Source organism: Delphinus delphis, chromosome 1 (assembly GCF_949987515.2).
Source record: "Delphinus delphis chromosome 1, mDelDel1.2, whole genome shotgun sequence".
NCBI lineage: Eukaryota > Metazoa > Chordata > Mammalia > Artiodactyla > Delphinidae > Delphinus > Delphinus delphis.
The window spans coordinates 38,992,515-39,012,463 of NC_082683.1; the positions used below are offsets into that span (position 1 = coordinate 38,992,515).

Here is a 19,949-nt window from a genome sequence, read left to right on the forward strand (position 1 = left end):
CGAGTTTAACCATCTGTCACGTGGGGCTGTGGGACCACTTCCTTCAGCACCAACATCCCTTCCCCCACCCAAGAGCTTTGGCTGGAACACATACCAAGAGGTCTGGAGGGCCAGTTCACAGACACTCAGGGTGTTCAAAATAGCAGCATTCTCTTTCCTAAAGTACCTTCCCAGCCCTAGGATGCATCCAGGGGAAGGAAGGACCGATAGCGTTCACATCTCTGGCTCCCAAATCCAGCTTCACAAAAGCTAAGCCTGTCTGCCTGCCCCTCCCTCTGAGGTCCCTACAGTGGGAGAAGCCAAACCCGGACGCTGGAGGCTTCTGCTGACCCAGAAGCAAGCCCGTTCAAAGCCACGGTCCCCATGAGGTGGCAGACGCCCTGGCAACGTGGGTTCACCTCCTGGGTTGGCGATGGGGCTAGTTAAAGTGTTATTAACATTGGCCACATAAAAATAGTTTTATCAGTAGAATAAATACATTTTCCTTTTTTAATATGGACACATATTTTACAAAACAGCCCCATAGCACTATGGGAAATTAAGATCCTTCTACAAAAAAGAAGATGTAACTCGGGTACAATAAAGCTCTAGTGTTCTAACAGATCCCGTCTGGACTACCCATGAGGTGTCCGGCACCCCTGGAGGTGGTGGCAGGGGCCGTGGGTGTGGCCGCAGACCCTCCCATCGGTTTCTCTGGCTTCTTTCTCTGCACCCGGCAGGGAGGTGGGCGGCCGAGGTGAGGTCAGGAGAGCCCGAGGGTGTGCAGCAGGAAGGGGGCTGTGATGCCGGCAGCGATGGCGGGGAGGAGGCCCAGGGCGGGCTGTGAGCGGCTGGGCGCTGAGCTGCTGGCCAGCCCCGGCTCTTCCTGCTGCTGCCGCGGGTCAGAGAGCTGGAAGGGGGGCTTGGCTGTTCCGGAGCTGTGCGTGGTCTGGAAGGGCAGTGGTGGTGGCGAGGCGGTGGTGCTGGAGGGAGAAAAATACGTGGAACGTGGAACAGCCTCTCAGCAGCCTTGTCCTGGGCTGTGGTCTTAGGGTTCAGATCCAACTTTTTATTGAATCTGTTTTTTTCCGCATAAAATGGAGAAGGAAACAAAGGGCTCAGACAGGGAAAGTGAGCAGCCCAGAGCCACACAGTCGACCTCAAGGGTGACCACTCAAGAGCACTGGGTCCCAGGCAGAGAGAAGTGAAGTGTTTCAGAGGAGATCCATCTGGGGTCACGCTGCAGCAGGCAGCCCTCTCACCTCTGTATGCAGGTGCCCCTGGCCTCCTGCTGCCCTCCCCTCCCCAGTCTGAAATAAACAGAAAACAAAACGAAACACACAAACAACCGCCCCGTCTCACCCTCATTATCACGGCTATCGTTTACTGAGAGCCCACTGGGAATCCGCACTTTATAAGTAGCATCTCTGGTCCTCAAAACAAACGTTCAATGCGCACTAGCCCCTTTCACCGGATGAGAAAATGGAAGCTCAGCGAGGCTCCCTGGGCCAGGTCACAGAGCGGGTGGGGTGGCGCCTCGGGGGGCAGGCGCCTCTGGGGGCAGGCGCCCTGGTGGCCTCACTCTGCCTAATCACAGGGAGTGTCAGTGAAGGTGGTCCCTCATGAACTTATAAAAATAGAAGCCAATTTGGAGGTCATGGGTGAGGTTCTTGGCTCAAGGAAGCCTACGTGAAAGAGAGGGAAGTACCGAGACAGAGAAATAAAAAGAGATGAAGTGCAGAAGGAATTGGCGGGTCAAGGCCAGCACTTGGTGGCATCGGGAAGTCGAGGGGAGGGCGGGGGCCAGGACCAGGTTACTGGCTCAGGTCCTGGACAGAGAGATAGGAAATGATGAACAAAGAGAGGGGCAGAGGGCAGGACAGGGACTGGGGAAGAGAGCTGACAATGACGGAGGCATAACAAAGAGAGACCAAGGGGAAGGCTCTGGGCTGAAGGAAAGGGCTGGGCCCCAGAAGCGATGGGCTCATGCCTGCCCTGTGCAGCCCCGGGGGGCAGGAGGCAGAGGGAGATGCAGGGGGAGGACCCGACAAAGCCCATCACCCCAGAGGGTCAAAGATGGGAGGGGAAGGCCAGGGGCAGGGGGCGCACAGAGGGGCCCCAACCCAGTGTGGAGCCTGGATGGCCTCCAGGAAGAGGTGACACTGCAGTCAGCTGTGAAGGCCACGAGTCCAGCTTGCACATGGCTGAGGGCGCTCCCGGCGGCGTCTGCGCCCGGCACGTAGGACCCATTAACATCTAATCCTCACGACAACACTACGAGGCAGGTAAGACTATTATCCCATTTTACTTGTGAAGAAACCAAGGCACAAAGAGGGTAAGTAACTTGCTCCAGGACACATGGCAGGGACAGGATCTGAACCGGGCACCCAGGGGGTGCTCACCAGCAGTTGATGGCGGGGCAGGAAGCTTGCCTCTCCCTGAGCATCTGCAGAGTGGGCAGCCTCCTCCACGTGGGACACTGCCTGCTCTGCAGTGCTTACCCTCCCTCCCTGATGGGCTGTTCACTCCCCAGGTCAGCTGGGATCCCCCCGTCCCCGGTCCCACACTGGCCACGTTTCCACATGCTGGGCATGAGGCCCCGACAACTGGCCATATCACCGCGGTGAGCTCTGTAATCATCACCACTGCAGCCCAGCCCCACCTCTGTCCCGGCTGGACCCTCTCACACAGCCTGGTTCAGCCTCGGGCGGTGGTGGGCAGGGCAGCCCGGGGGTCACAAGCACATCCCTGCCTGCATGGGGTCTGGGACACCTGCTCTGGCATCCGTGTCCGTGTGCCCTCAGAGAAGGAGGGGCTTGTCACTCCCTGCCCTGTCCCTCCCCCTCTCCTCTAGTCCTGGTCACGCTGTGGCCACAGGAACCCACACAACCTTGTGTGAGGTCCTTCTCACCCTGGACTCTACAGTTGTGGTGTGTGTGTTCCTCTGTCTATAGAAATTCCCAGAGAACTAATCAGGAGAGGAGGGAGCAGATGCTTGTCACACACCATGGGTGGCAGGAAGGTGTCCCTGAACAGAGATTGTGTGGGAAGCACCGGAAAGGAGGGGGCAGACCAGGCAGCTTCGAACGCCCCTTATGACTCCCCCAAATCCGGCCCGTTGTACCTCCCACCCCACGCTGGCCTTCAGAGCACCCGAGACCTCTCACATGGCCTGCTGCGGGCTGACCTCACCTTTCTGGCCTCTCCCAGCACACACCACCATCCCCAGTCACACCTAATGTCCTGCTGCCATTTTCTGACTCACCTTTGAAGGCCTGATTCAACAGTCTCCTCACCTGGAGGCCTCTTTGATTTGTCCTCCTGCCCCTAAGGCCACCTGGGAGAGTTGAGTCTCCCATGAAGCCTTGCGCATTTCTCACTGATCACACTGTGTCACTGACACCTACTTATGCGCACGAGGTTTGAATGGGTTTCATATGTAAGGTGCAGAACATTGCCAGGCGCACCGGAAGTGCTGTATGGTGTTGGCTATTTTTAGCACTATTATTATGTGTGTGTCCTTGTCTCTCTCACTAAAAGAGAGCACTTTATGGAGCACTTCCTGTGTGCCGGCAGACACGTGTCATCTTATCATTATTCCCATTTTCAAGATGGGGAAACTGAGCCTGAAGACGTGCACCAGGCTGTCTGCCTCCCCGGCCCCAGCTGGGCTGTGGTACCATCCCTAACTGCGCAGACGGAGAGCACGGGAGTGAAGCATGGTTCTTCCCGCCGAGACCTCGCACACCCGTGGGTGGAGGCTTGCCCGGGTCAGAGAGGAGGCCCCCAGTGGCCTCAGTCCCTGGAGGGTATTGTGCCCACGCCCAGCAGGATCACTACCACAGTCCCTTCCCTCCCCTTCTTTTCTAATGAAGGGTTCCTCCCAGCTGCTGCCCCCATCTTTCCAGCCCGAGCAGCTGGGAGGCCAGGAAGGCTGGCCTCAGGAGAGGAGGCTGAGCTGCCACTTGGGGTGCCCAGAGAGGGGCCCAGCAGCCCCCGCCGTCAGAAGCAGGACCAAGTAGGAATCATGAAAACCATGTCTCACAAGGCGCCCAAAGGCATTTGCTTTCACACTTTGAAAACCAAAGATGCAAACTCCCCCTTGGAGCCCGAGTGGGGGAATTATTGCTTGGAAGGAGTCCCAGGAAAACGGGGTGAGGTTAGTGGGGTGTGGACAGAAAGCCCCCCCAAATGCCCCCACCTCTTGGGCCCACTCTGCTCGCAAAGCCCAGTCCAGATCCCAGCCCCACCCCCCAGGCCCTCGCTGGGGAACAGCGTCTCATGGCAAAGTGGCCTCGAAGCCAAACCAAACACTGAGTGTTCCCAGGCTCCGCAGACGGCTGGCACCAGGGGCCGAGTGCGCTCGCAGCCAACAGGGCCCCTTGGTGGGAAGGGGCCCTCTGCCTGGGCGGAAGGCGGAAGCCCGATGTCCCCGTCTGTTGCGTGACTTTGGGCAGGTCCTGCCCTCTAGGCCTCAGTTTCCCCGTGTGTACAACGAAGGAACAGCATCAGACCCTCGGACTTGAAAATGTTTTCTAGCAGCGGAAGCCAGAAGTGAGATCTTAGGCAGAAGCCCAGGTATAAAGCCCAGGAAAGCAGGGCTGGTGCCTAAGACGTGTCAGCTGGCTGCCCCAAGGCTCATCTGTAGGGCTTCCTGGAGTAGGGCCCCAATCCTGGCACTAGGGGGTCTCTAGGAGCCATCAGGGCTGGGGCTGGGGAGTCCTGGAGCTGTGGCTTTCTTGCGATACAAAGGTGGTGGGCTCCTCAGCGGAGTCCGAGGAGACAAAGTGGAGATGGAGCTGGGGGCACGAGGGCCTGGCTGACGGGTGGCCCTGCTGGCCGGGGTGGAGCTCGCGATATGACCCAGCTGGAACTGTCTGGGCAGACGGGTCAGACGCAGGCAGAGATCTAAAGTGACCGGCTTGCCCACAGCTCCCTGTCCTGGTACCTAAGGCCCACACCAGCCTCCAGGCCTTTGGCCACATGGTCTTCTCTGCTGGGAATGCCTTCACTCTCCCCTCACTGGGTCACTTCGACTCTCGGGGCCCCCAGCCCTCCAGCCCCCGCTGGCCGGCTTCCTCGCCAGGCAGAGGCAGAGTGGCCGTGACTCCAGGGCTCTTTCGGCTGCACCGCAGCAGGGAGCCGTCCCTGTCCAGCCATGACCCACGACTCTTGCTGCTCTATCCCCACCAGCACTGGACACGGGCTGGGCACCCGGCATGTAGCCAACTCGCTTCTGTTTAATGATGTGCTCACCCAGGGGCTCATTTAAGCCTAATATGCACTGAAGGCCCAGGAGCCGCTTTCTGCTGGGAGATGGGGCGTGTGGCATCCTAGACCAGACTCAGAGTCAGCCACCAACACTGGGGACAGCTGTTACTGAGCGCCACCGGTGGTCTGAGGCCAGCTCACCGCCTTACAAGCACCATCTTTTTATTCTAAGCCTCCGAGTGAGTACGAGGAGGAGCCGGGGATTCTGCCTGAATGCCTCTGTGCTTTTATCCACTGAGTGACCCTGTTCCCCATTTCTCCTGGGGGCATCGTCCTCTAATCAGACGAGGTCCTGGCCTCATGCAGAGATGCTGAGCACCCTGTATGGTACCAGCAGAAAGCCTGGCTGTGCTGGGGGAAAGGTGAGCTGGAGAAACTCAGGGCAGGATGGTAGGTCAGCGGGAGGCGGGCAGAGCCCTCCCAGGGGCCCAGGGGGAGGGGAAACGGTTCTCTTCCCCTCTGCGGGGGCTCGGGCCATCTGCTCAACCTCTGGAGAAACCAAGGCCCAGGAGGACAATGACCCCCCGTGCACGTGCGTCCTGAGCCCCCGTCCCTGCATGGTGGCATCTACAGGGCTCTGCAGCCCCCACATATAGATGCCCACCTCTGCACCTGGCTTCCGGCCATGCCCGGAGCCCGGGAAACGCTCTCTTCCCTGCACCTGCCCCCTCATGACTGTCCTTCCCGATGGCCCAGTGCTCTGCTCCCTTGTTTATCCAACCCACTGGGGGACTGGGGGAACAACAGAGCTGGCAGGACCCCCAGAGGCCAGTCAAGGCCCTAGCTGTGCAAAAGTACAAACCAAGGATTGTCACAGATCCGACTGATGGGGGCAGTGCCCTGCACACAGTTAGCGTGGCAATGGTCTCCTCCCTGGCGTGCCCCCTGGCCACAGCCCGGGTGCCTCCTCCTGGCTCTCAGATGTGGGGGTTCCCTGAGACCATTCTGCCGCTGCTGCATAGCCATCTGTGGACACATGCTGGGCCCCTTTCACAGGTCCCCATAAATCATCCTGCCACGGGCTGCTGCTTCTCTAAACTTCCTTCGCTGTGTTTACATCTGGAGTAATGAGGGGCGAGGCAAGGCCAGCCTGCTCCAGGTGGCATTTAGGCCCTCTCCCCACTCGCTCCCCCTCTTCTCTCACTCATGCATGCAGTCGACAAACCCTCAGCGAGGCCTCCGGTGACCCAGAGAAGTCCACCCCAGCTCTGGTCCCCAGGGCCTCCCGGCCTAGAAACACAAGCAAGCGACTGCCATCTGTGGACCTGTGCCAGGACAGGGGCACCCACGGGATACCCACGGTCGGCGGGGGGGAGGCTATGGGATGCAGGGGAGAGGGGCACAGGGAACACGCTGTGGGGAGGATGGGGAGAAGGGAGGAGACGCTTGCCAGGCGAGGGCAGCAGGGGCGTCTGCGTGGTGCTGGACGAATGTGACCCTCGCATCAGACAGCCCTGATTCTGTAGGTTCTGACTCCATACCTGACTTGCTACAAGGTCTTGGGCAAGTTACCTGACCTCGCTGAGCCTCAGTTTCCTCCTTGGTCAAGCGAAGCCTACTTCCTGGACTCTTGAAAGGGCTGGGGGATGTGAGGGATGTCAGTGGCTGGCACAGCAGGAGCTCAGCAAGTGTCCACTCACATCCACCCCCCGCAGAGAAAGAAGCAAGGACAAAGGTGGGCGTGGGCCACTGCAGGGCAGCACACAGCTTGGCCAGGACGGGGCCCAGGTATCCCGCAGGAGGAGGGCCAGCAGGTGAGGCGGGAAGGAGGCAAAGGCTCTGCATCCAGGCTGAGCAGCAGGAAGTTTACCTGGTGGGGCGGGGCGAGGGAAAGCACTGGGAATCTCAGGCTGGGGAGGGTAATGTGCTGGGACACGGCTAGGAGCCAGAGACCCGTTAGGGCCCCGCCGTAAGATCACAGGTGGAAGATGAGCTGGGAGAGGGGATGGAGAGCAGGGGATGCATCCGGTGGGATTGAGGGGGAAGCAAATGAGAAAACTCTGAACGGAATTAAAGCTCCAAGGAAAACAATATTGTCAGAAGGGCTACAAATGGGCCCCAGGTCTCCCTCCAGAGAGCTCGCCTCTGCTCCCTCTCGGAGAACCGGAAACTTGGGATTGCTAGGAGGATGGGTGGGCTGAGACCCAGGAGTGACGGAAGCTGTGCCCTGCACCTGGGCCCCTCTGGGACCTCAGGGCCGGCTTCCCTGCGACGCAGAGAAACTTTCAACAAATAGGCTGCCGGTTGGTGGAAATTTCCTTCTCCAGCCCAACCAGACAGAAGAAAGTTATCCAGCCACAGTTTACCTGTTGGGACTGAAAAGGGGTTCCCTCTTGCCAAAGAAAAGCTGTTTTCTTCTCCTGAAACCAGGTTCTGTGTTCCAGAGAGACGTGTTGCGAAAAGGAAACCGTGTGGAGTCATTTGCCGAAATTTACCTTTCAGACGCGGTTAGGGGTTGGGGGTCCGTGGCTGGAGCTGGCAGCCCAGCCTCCTGTCACCCTGTGCGCTGGGCCCACTGCTGGCCGGGTCTGGTTGCCCGGCGGGTTGATCGGGGCCCTGGGGGAACGGTCTGACTGCAGTTCTTTATGGGCTGCCAGTGCCTCCCTGGCAGCCTGCGAGCCTCCCCAGGGCTGAGAAGTGGCTCTTGGTAACTCTGTGCCCTCGCTCCCGGTGGGAAAGAAGCAGCCCATGCAGGCCACACGAGCCAACTGTGTTGAGGCCAGTATAGCCACAGCAGCGCCTCCACCTCGGGCAGGCTGGGCCACTGGGGCCTCTGCAGAAGCACGTGTCCTGGGAACCCAAGTTAGGCGCTTTGAAGCCAACACAGGCCCGAAGGAGGAATGGACTCTTACTTCACTTGCTGGAAGTCTTTTTAAGACAGCGCACACCCTGCACTTTAAGACAGTGGGTTGGACTCTGTCAACTTTTTGTCTATGACTCAGAGACCTGGCTGAGGGAAGGTCATGAAGGGGGTTCCTGTACGACCCTGGACAAGCCCCGATCCCGGGCCTTGGTTCACCATCTATAAATGCAGAGCTGGGTCCGCGTTTCCCCAAGCTGCTCGGAAGACTCCAGTGCACGTTCAGCACGTGGCTTTCCCCAGCCCCTGTGCCACACATTCCAATACACGAGGTCTGTGGGGGGGCCTGGGGTATTATTTAACAAGTACCCGAGGTGATTCTTTCTGGGGATGCTGAGGAAATCCCAGATGATGATTTTTAGGGTCCACGTGGAGACTCTGAGTCTCCGAAGGCCCAGTGCTGGATCACAATATCCAGGGCAGGGCTACTGCAGTGGGCAGGACTCTGTCCTTCCCTGACGGTCACTCCCTGGGTGCTCTGGTGATGCTGTTCACCAGATGTGGAGATTTCTGCCCAAAAGTGGAATCAAGGGAGACCGCTCTGTGCTGAGCCTGCAGGTGGAGGTTGGAAGACGGCATCTGGGTTACAGCAGGGGCTTTGGTGACACACAGGCCAAGGGAGTGGTGCAGGCAGATACACAGGCAGAGGACAGACAGGTAGCAGTACAGTAGGATGATTTCTGCACCTGCCCGTCTCCAGCAAGGTTTTATCGCAAACCCCCCAGCCCCTCCCAAGACAGAGCCCACGCCATCATCTGCCACATCCCTCTTGCACGCAGGATACCTCTTGCAGCCTCCCTGCCAGCGGGTCGGCTGCTCAGGCCGTCCAGGCCCAGAGAGCTCACAGCTTTCTGGCCGGCCTGTTCCATTTCCTCCTGCCTTCACCTTCTGGCCCATGGGACAAACGGGGTCCGCTTCGCACCCATCACGCATCCAAGAAAGCTAAGGGCAAAGCAGACTTTTGTCTACTGCACCTGAAGGAAGCTTCTATTCCTTCACCTTCAAATGGAGAAAACTGAAAAGTCAGGTGTAAGCGTGCTCTACAAACCCCGAAGCATGAACAGAAGGACCCTCTGGGAATGGGGACAAGCCAGTTTCCGACCGAGTACCCAGCTCCACGCTTCCTCAGAGCCAGGCTCGCGGATAACAGAGCGTGTCCGGCCCTGGGTGGGTCTCAGGTAGGCTGACCAGAGAGAGGCCAGCTCCCGGTAGACCTGCCCCTCCCAGCTCACCTGTCCTCGATGCGGACCCAGAGGTCATTGAACTGCCGCGGCCGCTGGGGTTTGTTCTGTCTCTTGTGCCATTTCTTCTGTCGCCCGAACTCCTCCAGCTGGCTGAGGCTGTCAGGTAGCAGGAGGTGCGGGGACAGGGCTGGGTCCTCCTCCTCAGGCGGGGCAGTGGGGGCTGCCGAGGGGACCGCAGGGATGGCAGCAGCTGGGGTCGCCTGGGCGGGGCTCGCCGAGGTCCCCTCGGGTGGAGGTGCCGGGCTCCGGGCAACAGGGCTGGAAAGGGGCGACCGCATGTGAGGCACGCGTGTTGGGGCGTGTCATTCAGGTGCGACGGGGCACGCAATTCAGTGGGAAAGTTGTCACGGCAGGAGAAGATGCCAGGGTGCCCGGCTGAGGGTCACCCAGGAAAAGCATCTCCTGGTGCTGCGAGATAGAGCTTTGGTTCGTCCTTTCATTTATTGATTCAGTAGATATTTATGCAGCATCTACCTGGCACCAGGAACTTTTTAGGTAATGGGTGTTAATAGCGATCAAAATAGACAAAGCCCCTGTCCTCTTAGCGCTTACATTCCGAAGCGGGAGACAGAGAGTAAGGTGGGGGCCGGATGTCAGATGGTGATAACTGCTGAGGAGAAAAATAAAGCAGGGCAGGAGGGAGAGCGTGGGCCGTGGGGGGAGGGGGCGTCGTTGGCAGGGAGGACAGTCTGGTCCCTGTTGGTGACGTGAGCCCAGACTAGCAGGAGTGAGGGGGTGAGCCCTGGGCAGGTTTCTGGGAGCATATCTGATCTTGGTCAGGGCCTCGTTCATTCAACAAGCTCTGGCTGAGGGACTTGAGGCGAGTTACCCAGCTTCCCTGTGTTGTTCCTCAGTCTCCCGCTCTGGAAAATGGGGACATTACAGCTGGTACTTCCTAGCGGCATCACGGTGATTTTGTGAGTTAACACAGGCAAAGCACTCAGAATGGTGGCTGGCAAAGAGCAGCTGAAACATTTCAGTAATTAACTGGTTTAAATATGATATATTAACATTATTGCTGTGCCATGCGTCCAAGCGTCCACTCGTGCATTCAACGCTGGCCTCCTGAGCAGCTTTCCAGGGGAGGCAGGACTGTGTTGAGCAGCGTAGAACTCAAGGTGGAGGCAGACGGACACGGGTTCACATCCTGGCTCTGCACCTTCCAGGCTATGTGACTAAGGGCAGGGACACAAGTGTCCAAGAAACAGCTGGCTATAAACGGAGTTAATACTACTCACTTCATAGGGTTGTCACGAGGATGAAAGAGACGAGGTCTTAACATAGTGCCTGGCACAGAACCGGCCTCTCTTTAATGTCACCCTCGAGCAAACAGAGCTGTCTGCAGCAGGCACTGACGTGCGATTAAGTGTGTGGCGTGGACTCCACATGCCACACGGTGGTGCGCAGACACCCCTCAGCCTGGGAACACCCTCTGCTCCTCTCCCTTTTATTCCTCCCTCTCTGTGGTCCAAACGGAATTCCTTCTGGGGACATCTGACCCTGGGGGAAGTTGGTTCTGGTCCCGAGAATTGTAAAGGCAAACCGGCACCCAAGGGAGGCTGTCCCCCAACTCCGCTCCCGCATGCACGATGGGGTGAGGGGCTTCTCTCTCCTTGAAGGACAGAAGGCCATCAGCTCAGCCTGTCCTCCTCCAGCCCCCACGGCAACCCCAGATTCCCAGGGTCCAGGAGATGCCGCAGCTGCTGGGGAGATAATTCAAAACAGGCAGACAAAAAGACGGATCCAGGAAGCACCTGTGGCTGCTGATGGCTTTTATTGTTGGGGCCTCCTCGGCATCCCGCCCCCCTCACCCCACCCACAGGACTTCAGCCTGCACTCAGAGACTCAGGCTGAGAGCGGGGCCCGCGGGGAGTGGGGGGATACCTGTTCTAATGCCTGGGCTCTGAGATGAATAGGAGCGGAGGCAGCCCCGCCCGCCTGCCCCCCCCGCCCCCCCCCCCTCCCCCCCGCAAGCAACCCGCGCTGTCCGGACCCACACAATGAGCTTTGAGGTGGAGGTCCTTGGGGCTGTGAGGAGGAGCTTGAGGAAGGCCTTGTCCCCGAGGCTACCTTGGGTCCCTCATCCCTCCAACTGACGCCTACCCTTGGCCCAGTACAAACTGATCTGTGCTGGGCTCCAGTGGTCAGGAAGGGCGGTCTGGTCAGGCTGACTCAGGAGATGAGAAGAGGGAGGAGTCCGAGGTGAGAGCGTTTAAGTTCCTCCAGAAGTGTCATAGAGACGGGGGAGGGCATCAGCCTGGAGCTGGGAGACCAGAGGCTCAAGGCCCCAGGCCTCATCTTTGCAGAGTGAATAGTAAGGCTGCAATCATTCCTGAGCGCTCCCACCCCTGAGCCTCGCCCCCAGCCCCTGAGGCAGTACAGGTTGTGGTGAGGACCTTAGGAAGGCCCTAGAGCTAGACTGCCATTAACATGAGCTGTGTGTCCTTCTCCAAGTGGCTTCGCCTCCCTGGGCCTCAGGTTCCTCAATTTTAAGGTGGGGCTACTCATAGTTCCTGCCTCACGGGGTTGTTGTGAGGATTTAACGTGTTAAAAGTGCTTAGAGCCCAACACACAGTGAATGGTCAATAAACATTAGCTAGGATTATTCAAGCTTCTTTTGGACGTTGGATTTTATAACGTCATGGACAGGGGCCGAAATCCCACTCTGGCCATCCCTGTGAGGAAGGTTTCTGCACAGGCTGGTGCACACGTTGCATGGAAGCCCCGGGTTTCAGGATCCTGTTGCTGTCTTCTAGGGCTGCCCAGCACGTGCCAACACCTCTCCGTGCCCGGCCTGGTGCTGGCACTGTGGACCACGGGTGAACCCAGCTGGCCTCTGCCTGCCTGAGGGGGACAGAAAGCCCACACAGGAAGCGAGGATGGCCACTGTATGCAGTCTGTGGCTCTTTGGGCGGAGCGAGTGTGCCCTGGCAAGAAAGTCAGGTGAGGGAATTGCTACCAGGAGGCAGCAGTGAGGAGGCGTGGCCAGAGGAAGGTGAGGACCAGGTGTGGGCAGGGCTGGGACACAGGGAAGAGGCCTGGCCAGGGCTCGTCCTAAACATGGCCCCATCTCGATTCAGGGCCTGGGCATCCACCAGGTCCTCTAGGCAGCAACCCGGGAGTCCTACAGAGTCCTTGCACCCCACCGATCGCCAGTCTCTAAATCTTGAACATCTCTCAAAACTTAACGCTCCTCCCACTCCCACCTTCACTGCTTTCCCACCGCCCTGACCTCCTGCCACTACTGCACACCAAGCTCCTTCCCGGTCTCCCCACCTCCAGCCTAGTCCCCACTCTTGGGTGCCTGGCGAAGGCCAGTCGCTAGGAGGCCCCATCTCACCAGAGGCTCCTTCAAGACTCTGCCCCGCAGGCCTGAGCGGGAAGGCGGGGTGCAGCCTGCCATACAGCACGTGGTCAGCAGGGCCCGTGGACCAGCGTCAGTGGGCCAGCAAGTCCCACGCCCCCAGGTGTCCCAGCTGCTTACCTGTGGATGGTCTGTCCTGCGGGCGTGTGCTCCACCTCCAGCCCTGCCTGCCGAAGGACGTCGATGACTGTGTTGTTCCCCAGAAAGTGACCTGGAACACAAGAGACAAAGTGGGCTCAGCCACATGGCAGGTCAGCAGCAACTGGGGACAGCCTCAGGCCAACGACCTACACCAAAGTCAAGGGCAGGCCTCCCTGAAAGGCAGTATGGTGTAGCTGGAAGATGGGCTGGTGCCACCCTGCCTGGGTCCAAATCCTGGCTCTGCTGCTCATTGGTTGTACCACCCTGTGCCTCAGTTTCCCCATCTGTAAAGTGGGAATGCCTGTATTAGCAGTCTCTAGGGCTGTTGTGAGGACTCCGGAAACAGTGGCTGGCATGCAGCAAAGGCTCACACTGTTTATTTACTGTTGCATCACTGTGCCCCACACCATCAGACTGACCCCAGCCCTGGACTGTCCAGGCAGGGACAACCTCCAGTAGTCAGACAAGGTCCAGCTCTGAGGTCTATGGCTCATCCTTGTCAGTTCCACCAGCAACTTGAGGCGCCCTGCCTTAGCATGGGAATGGGGTTCTGTGTGGGCACGTCTATCTCCTCACCAGGCTCCATGGGGCAGAGACCGCATGGCTACTGCCCCACACGTGCTCAGTATGTGTTGGCTGGATCTAAGACTTCAAAGATTCATTTGCTCACCATCTATCCAACATTTATGGATCACACACTTGACCCAGGCCCTGGGGCGGGCCCTGAGGACACAATGAGGTGTAAGATTCTGGGGAAGGAGTAATAGAACCCTGTGTGGGGCGCAGACGGGGCTGGTCTCCATCTCACTCTCCACCCTTAACCATTCATTCAACAGACATTTATGATGCCTTTGCTCTGCGGCCAGCCCTGGGCTAGACACTGAGAATATAGAAATGAATCATTTGGTCCACAGCCCCAGATGAGACCAGGCACGCCCTCTGGCTGGATGCAGGCTCGAGGTCTGAGAACACGGTGGAGGCTCTCCCAGGCTCCGGTTAGGGGAGGCCAGTCGCTGTTGGGAGTCAGCCCTGGGCAAGCCCCTCCTCCTCGCTGGGCCTGTCTCCCCACTCGTTCAATGCAGGCAGAGTGGTGGTGGCCCCTGCGCCCTCCCAGCCCGTGTCCTTCCCCCGAAGCCCCACTTCCACAGGCAGTTCACTCCCCTCCTGCTCACCATTCATCCCAGAACCTGGGGGGAAATTCCTGCACTATTATTCTAATTGCCTGTGACAGGTGGTGACAGGTGGGAAGCTGGAAGGTCAGCATGTTGACAACCCCAGGGAGGTGGACGAGCTTTTGGGGAGTGGAGAGGCTCCGGCGCAGGGGAAGTGAGGCTGGGAGTGCACAGTGGCTGGAACAGGGGGGTGAACCCCACAGCCCACTGCCGCCCAGCCCTGCACACCTCTGGGCTGGTTTCAAGACTCCCCAACAAGTCCCCCACCCAACAGTCTCTCTCTCGGTGGCCTGCCACAGTCCCTGAAATCCCACTTGTGGATCACTGCAAAAAAAAAAATCACAGGTCTGGGAATGGGAGACTTGGACTAGAACCCACCACACTCGCTCTGAGACCTTGGGCAAACCCACCAAGAGCCTGTATGCTCTTGGTGTCTCTGTGTACAGGGAGGGATTGGGCTGCACCATGGGCTCCCCTCGCTCTCACATTCATGGGGAAGGCATTCGTTTGACTCCAGAGACCCTTATGAAATTGTACTCTCCCTCCCTCCCTCCCTCCTCCTTTCCCTCCCTCCCTCCCTCCCTCCTCCTCTCCCTCCTTTTCTCTACCTATTTATTGCATTTATCTGACGAACACTGATTGAGTGCATATCCAGTGCTGGATGGTGATGAACAGGTAGGGGCTTGTTCTAGGCACTCACGGTCTTGAGAATCAAGGTCTTTTGATCCAGGGTAAGTACTATGCCGAGGGAAGCACACAAGGTGGTGAGCGTGCACAGGAGGCCGCTAATCTAACCTGGGGGCAGGGTGGACTCCCTGGAGGAGGCATCCCTAGCTGAGGGATGGGATCAGAGTTAACTAGGTGAGGATGAGAGTGGGGTGGCACAGGGTGGGGCGGGGGAACAGCATGTGCAGAGACTATGAGGTCAGTGAGGCTCACCTGGGGAGCCAGCTGCAGAAGACACACGGACAACGCCCTCGCAGCTCTGGCCCTGACCCAGTGCTGGCTGTAGAGGACAGAAGACCTAGGCTTCTGCCAAGGCTCTGAGTCTCCCGTACGTGATCCTGAGCAATCAGCTGCCCCGCTGCCAGCCTCAGTTTCCCTGTGTGTCAGATGGGCCTGGATCCCTGTGGCTGCCTCCCTGGGGAGGCTGTAAGGTCCCAACGAGGCAGGAGGAGTGAACGTCCTTTGGAAAAGCCCAGCATGCACACTTGAGTGAGGGGCTGAGCCATCCCTGGCTGTGGCCACGGAGTCGACCCCACTCTTGCCTGCCCCCCGAACTGATCAGGCTGGAACTGGGCGTGGTGGCCTCCAGCGCACAGGCTGCAGGAACTCCCTGCCCACAGCTCTTGGAATGCACTCCTGGCAGCAAAGCAATTCCTTCCCTGCCTCCATGGAGACCCATTTAAAGACAGGGGCCTCCAGGCCCAGCAGTGGTCCGTGCAGATTTCAAGAGCCGTAGGGAAAACAGGCCACCTCAGGCTATACCGGAGTAGCACGAATGTTTACTGATGGCCGTGCGGCCGTTCTAAAAGGAGCATTCCTGGAGCTGGCAGAGGGGGCATTCGGAGGAGCCCAAGCCTTACAGGATGCTGGCCGGACCCTGAGCACTGCCTGGCAACGTTTCAGCGTCTGGTCTGCACCCTGCCCGTTCACTCAACCTCAGTGGTTCCGGGCCCTTACTGTGTATTTTAAGACCCTAAACAGAAGACTTCAGATACTTGGAGAAATGAGAAGCAATCAGCAATGATTTTTCCAAATTCCTATCCCCTCCTTCTCTAAGCCACACTGGCCTTCACCTCTTTCCTTCCAGGGTGGGGAGGTGTCCGCCCCCTGCCAGGGGCAGCTCCTGCAGGAGGTCCCTCCCACGGGGTTCCTGCCCCAGGACTGTCCAGAGCAAGCCCTCACTCCCGAGACCAGGTTCCCATCGCGACCCCCTCTTTGCCCTCTTTGGGACTTGTTTTTCTCAGGACCCCACGACACCGTTCTGTCCTGTTTGCTTCGTACTCCTCTCGGCTCCCTCTCTGTCCTCCTCGTAGGTTCCCCTTTCCCTTGCCCGATGAATGTGGGTGTCCCTGGAAACCCTTTCCACAGCCTTCTTTTCTTCTCACTCTTCTCACAATCCGTGGAATGTGAATCCCTCCATTCATACGGCTTCAGTTACCACTCTGGACCTGCTGCCCCAGCCCAGACCCATTTGTCCAGCAGCCTCCTGGGCATCTCCACCCAACATCCTCCAGAGCCTCCCCCTCCCCTCCTGGATGTGTCTCAGCTGAGTTCCACCATCCAAGTCAGATGGGCGCGTCTTCACTCCTCCTTCCCTCTCCTCATCCTCATCCATTCGGTCACCAGAATACCCTGGATTTTGCCTTCTAACCATGCTTGACCCTGGCCCAGGTCACCATCACCTTCTGCCTGAATCACTGCAGACAGCAGCCTCCTTGCTCTCTCCAGTTCACCCTCTTCACCATGGCTGGAATGAGCTCCCCACACCCTGGAGCTGCCTCTGTCAGAATGTGTCCCCAGCAAGCCACTTGAGGAGAGACCAACAGCTTTTCGAGGGCGGGGGCCACGCCTGATCCAGCTTTGTCCCCAGGGCTAAGATCAAGGCTGGCACAGGGTGGTAGCTTCATGAATGTTTGTTGAATGAATGAATGACAGAATCCGTTACTCCCTGTCCTTTCCATGATCTCGTCTTATCCCCAGGAGACCTGAGCTTGAGGATCCCTTCCCCTCACAGCTGTGGCCCAGCCCCTTGGTGATCCTCCTGCAGGTCCCACCAATCCCAGGAGCTTGGCTGTCAGAGCAGCCCCGCAGTCAGGGCCCAGTGCATGTCGTCCCCAGGGGCTGGCAGACAGGGCTTGGGCTTGCCTCCAAGGTCACAAATCCCGAAAAAGGCACCACATCCATCCTGGAACCTGCAGGGAAGGTGTGGAAAGTTTCCAAAGGGGCCCCTCGCTGTCACAGCTTAGCCTACATGGCTCGCCCAGGCTCCCGGCGTCTCCTGGCCACTGTTCAGCAGCTCCTTCCAGCATTGACGGCTGCCCTCTGGCCAGCTGTCTTCAGGAAGGAACATCCCATTTCATCTGCTGAGGCCGTGTGGACCAGGAGAGGAGGGAAGAGAGGGAGGACAGTGGGGGCGGGGCACACAGAGCCACAGAGTGGGAGAGAGGGACACACGGAGAGAGGCAGAGAAAGAAGAGACGCTCAGAGACAGACAGGGAGGAGGAGAGAGCTCCAGAACACAGGGAGACAGAGAGAAGAAAGAAGAGAGGAGGTGACAGGGGCTGGGAGACAGGCTGCAACAGACAGAGACACAGAGGCAACAGTAAGGAGAGAAGGAAAAGGAGAGATGTCGGGACAGAGAGAAAGAGATACAAGGAGACAGAGATAGAGAGGGAAGGAGAGGAGGGAGAAAGAGAACCCAGAAACAAAAACAAAGGGCACGGGGGCTTCCCTGGTGGCGCAGTGGGTGAGAGTCCGCCTACCGATGCAGGGGACATGGATTCGTGCCCCGGTCTGGGAACGTCCCACATGGCGCGGAGCAGCTGAGCCCGTGAGCCATGGCCGCTGAGCCTGTGCTCCGCGACGGGAGAGGCCACAACAGTGAGAGGTCCGCGTACCGCTAAAAAACCCAAAAAACAAAAAACAAAGGGCACGGAGGAGAGATTCATACACCAAAGACACCAAGGAAGGCTTCCTGGAAGAGGGGCCCAGAAAGGGTGGATTCAAGCAGATAGATTGGAGGGGGCGGAGTTGGGAAACAGGCAAGGGGAGGAGCAAGGGCCTGGAGGAGGATTATAGGTTTGACAAATTGTAAGGCTGGTTTGGTGACTGTGTCCCCTGACCACGCAAGCCAGAGTGCCACTTAAGGGACATCATATACAGGCAGGGAAGGTGTCCTGATCTGAGTGGGCGGAGCCCCATGATGTTGTAGTGCAGAGACAAAGGCTCCCCTTCTTCCAGGCACAAGCAGGCCTGTGCTAGGGCACAGGCTCATCGGCTGGGCGTAGCCCCACAGCCCCCATGTACCCTCCGACATGACAGGTGGGGTAGGACAGAGCTACGAATCCCGTCCTGAGGTTAGGATAGAAAACCTGGCTCGACAGCCAACCAGCTGTGTGACCTCAGGCAGTCTCCTTCCCCTCTCTGTCCCAGTTTCCCTACAAAGGTCTCATGGGTCCTCCCACCTCTGTGATTCCATCATGTGATGACCTGAAGGCAAACTCCTCCTCAGTGAGTCTCCTGGGCACAAGATGCTTTTCAAATATTATTTCATCTCATCTTCACAGAAGTATTTCCAGGTACTGCCAGTTGACAGATGAGGGAACTGGAGCTCAGTGAGAGGACGGGACTTGCTGAAGGTCACACAGCCGGTAAAAGGCAAAGCTTGGGCTTCCATCCAGAGATGTCCTAGTTGGCTGCGTGGCCGGTACATCTGCTCTGAAGTACTGGCAGCTGCGAGTGATCCTGAGCTCACGTTCTGGGGGCAGCGAATCGTCAGAAACGTGTGTCCCCTCCAGCTTTCACCAGATCAGAGAGGAAAGCGTGTGAGTATTCAGCTCAAAGAGCATGCCAGTTAACAGGGCAATTTCAAGACAGTACTGGGGGGCTTAGTGGAGGGGAGGAGGGGAGAACCAGATGTTCCCACAAAAGCTCCAAAGTAACACGGGCTCCCCTTGGCCAGCACACGTTTTCTCTCCAGTGAGTCCAATGGGTTTCCAGTTTTCTCTTCCTGGAAGAGGGAGTCCAAGCCCATATTTATGTTCCGTCTGAAATTAATGCAAGGGGAACTATCAAGTGTTACTCTAGCTGCCAGGTTCAGCCGCTGGGTATCAAGCAACAGCGGTGTTTGTTTACCCGAGGAAGTGTGACGGGAGAGCTAGACAGATGGACAGGTGGATGGAGAATTGGGGGTACCTCGGGGCTTCGAACTCCCAAGGAGGGTCCGTCTGGGAAACTGGCAGAGCCAAGCTTGCTTTCTCCTGCTCTGCCGGCGAGGCAGGGCTGGACTGGGGCTTTTTCAGTTCAGCAAGGACTGAGATGATGTCTCCCCTGTACCCAGTTTTGTGCCGGGAGCTGAGACACATGGTCCCCACCCTGGAGGACATCACAGGGTGGAGGCGAGACAGACATGCAAACAATTACAGGGCAGTGTGAGCTATGCAGTGAGGGAGGGATGCCGGGGCTACGGGGCTGAAGAGGAAGGGACAGGACACAGACTAGGGGTCAGCCTCCTCCTTGGGCCCTGCCCTTGTCCCACAGTGAGGACATAAGCCCTGGGGGTTTTGAGGAACCTATACCCCAGAGGGGTACAGGCCTGAAGCCACAGAGCCTTCCCCACAAGCCTTCACTGGGACCTCCTACATGTCAGGCACGTGCCAAGCCCTGGGGACCCTGAGATAGGTTAGACGTGGGGCCTTTCCCTCCTGGGGTCTGACACCACGCCAGACTCAGGCAATGACTGTGCAGAGTGATTTGAGGTCAGCATGAGGCACTGTGGGGAGAGCCCTGCAGACGGAGCCTGTGATGGGTTCTGTGAACTGCAGGGGGCAGCGCCCAGTGCAGGGCTCGCTGCGGTCATGGTTACCACTCTTTATAACACCCAGAGGCTCCCTTCCCAGAATGTCAGCACCCAGCACCCCAGGAGAGCACCCTGTTGGCCAACCATGCAGGCAGGGACGGGGCCCAACGTCCTGAGCCTCACTGTGTCTTGGAGCTGAGACCAGCCGTGAGGGTCTCCCTGCAGGGTCCCAGCTGGGTCCTCAGAGGCCACCGAGCACTTCTGCCTCATCCCCCGGACAGCCCTGCTCTCCCCTGGGTGGGAGTCCTGTTCTTGGAGGACCGTGGGCTCTGAAATAATACTGACAGCGCAAGAGCTCACGTGCGCCAGGCCTGAGCTGCACGTGTGCTGCCCA

At 58.3% G+C, this 19,949-nt stretch overlaps 1 protein-coding gene across 1 annotated transcript in view; it reads right to left on the reverse strand.

The window, feature by feature from the left end:
• Window positions 1-538: 538 nt before the first annotated feature.
• The window catches only part of TRABD2B (TraB domain containing 2B), a 214,975-nt gene continuing 195,564 nt past the window's right edge, over window positions 539-19,949 (reverse strand). The window contains exons 5-7 of the mRNA XM_060004944.1: window positions 12,839-12,929; window positions 9,343-9,612; window positions 539-962 (exon numbers count right to left, since the gene is read on the reverse strand). Of these exons, the coding sequence (XP_059860927.1) occupies window positions 743-962; window positions 9,343-9,612; window positions 12,839-12,929 (581 nt within the window). The 3' untranslated portion in view covers window positions 539-742. The remainder of the gene's footprint in view (window positions 963-9,342; window positions 9,613-12,838; window positions 12,930-19,949) is intronic.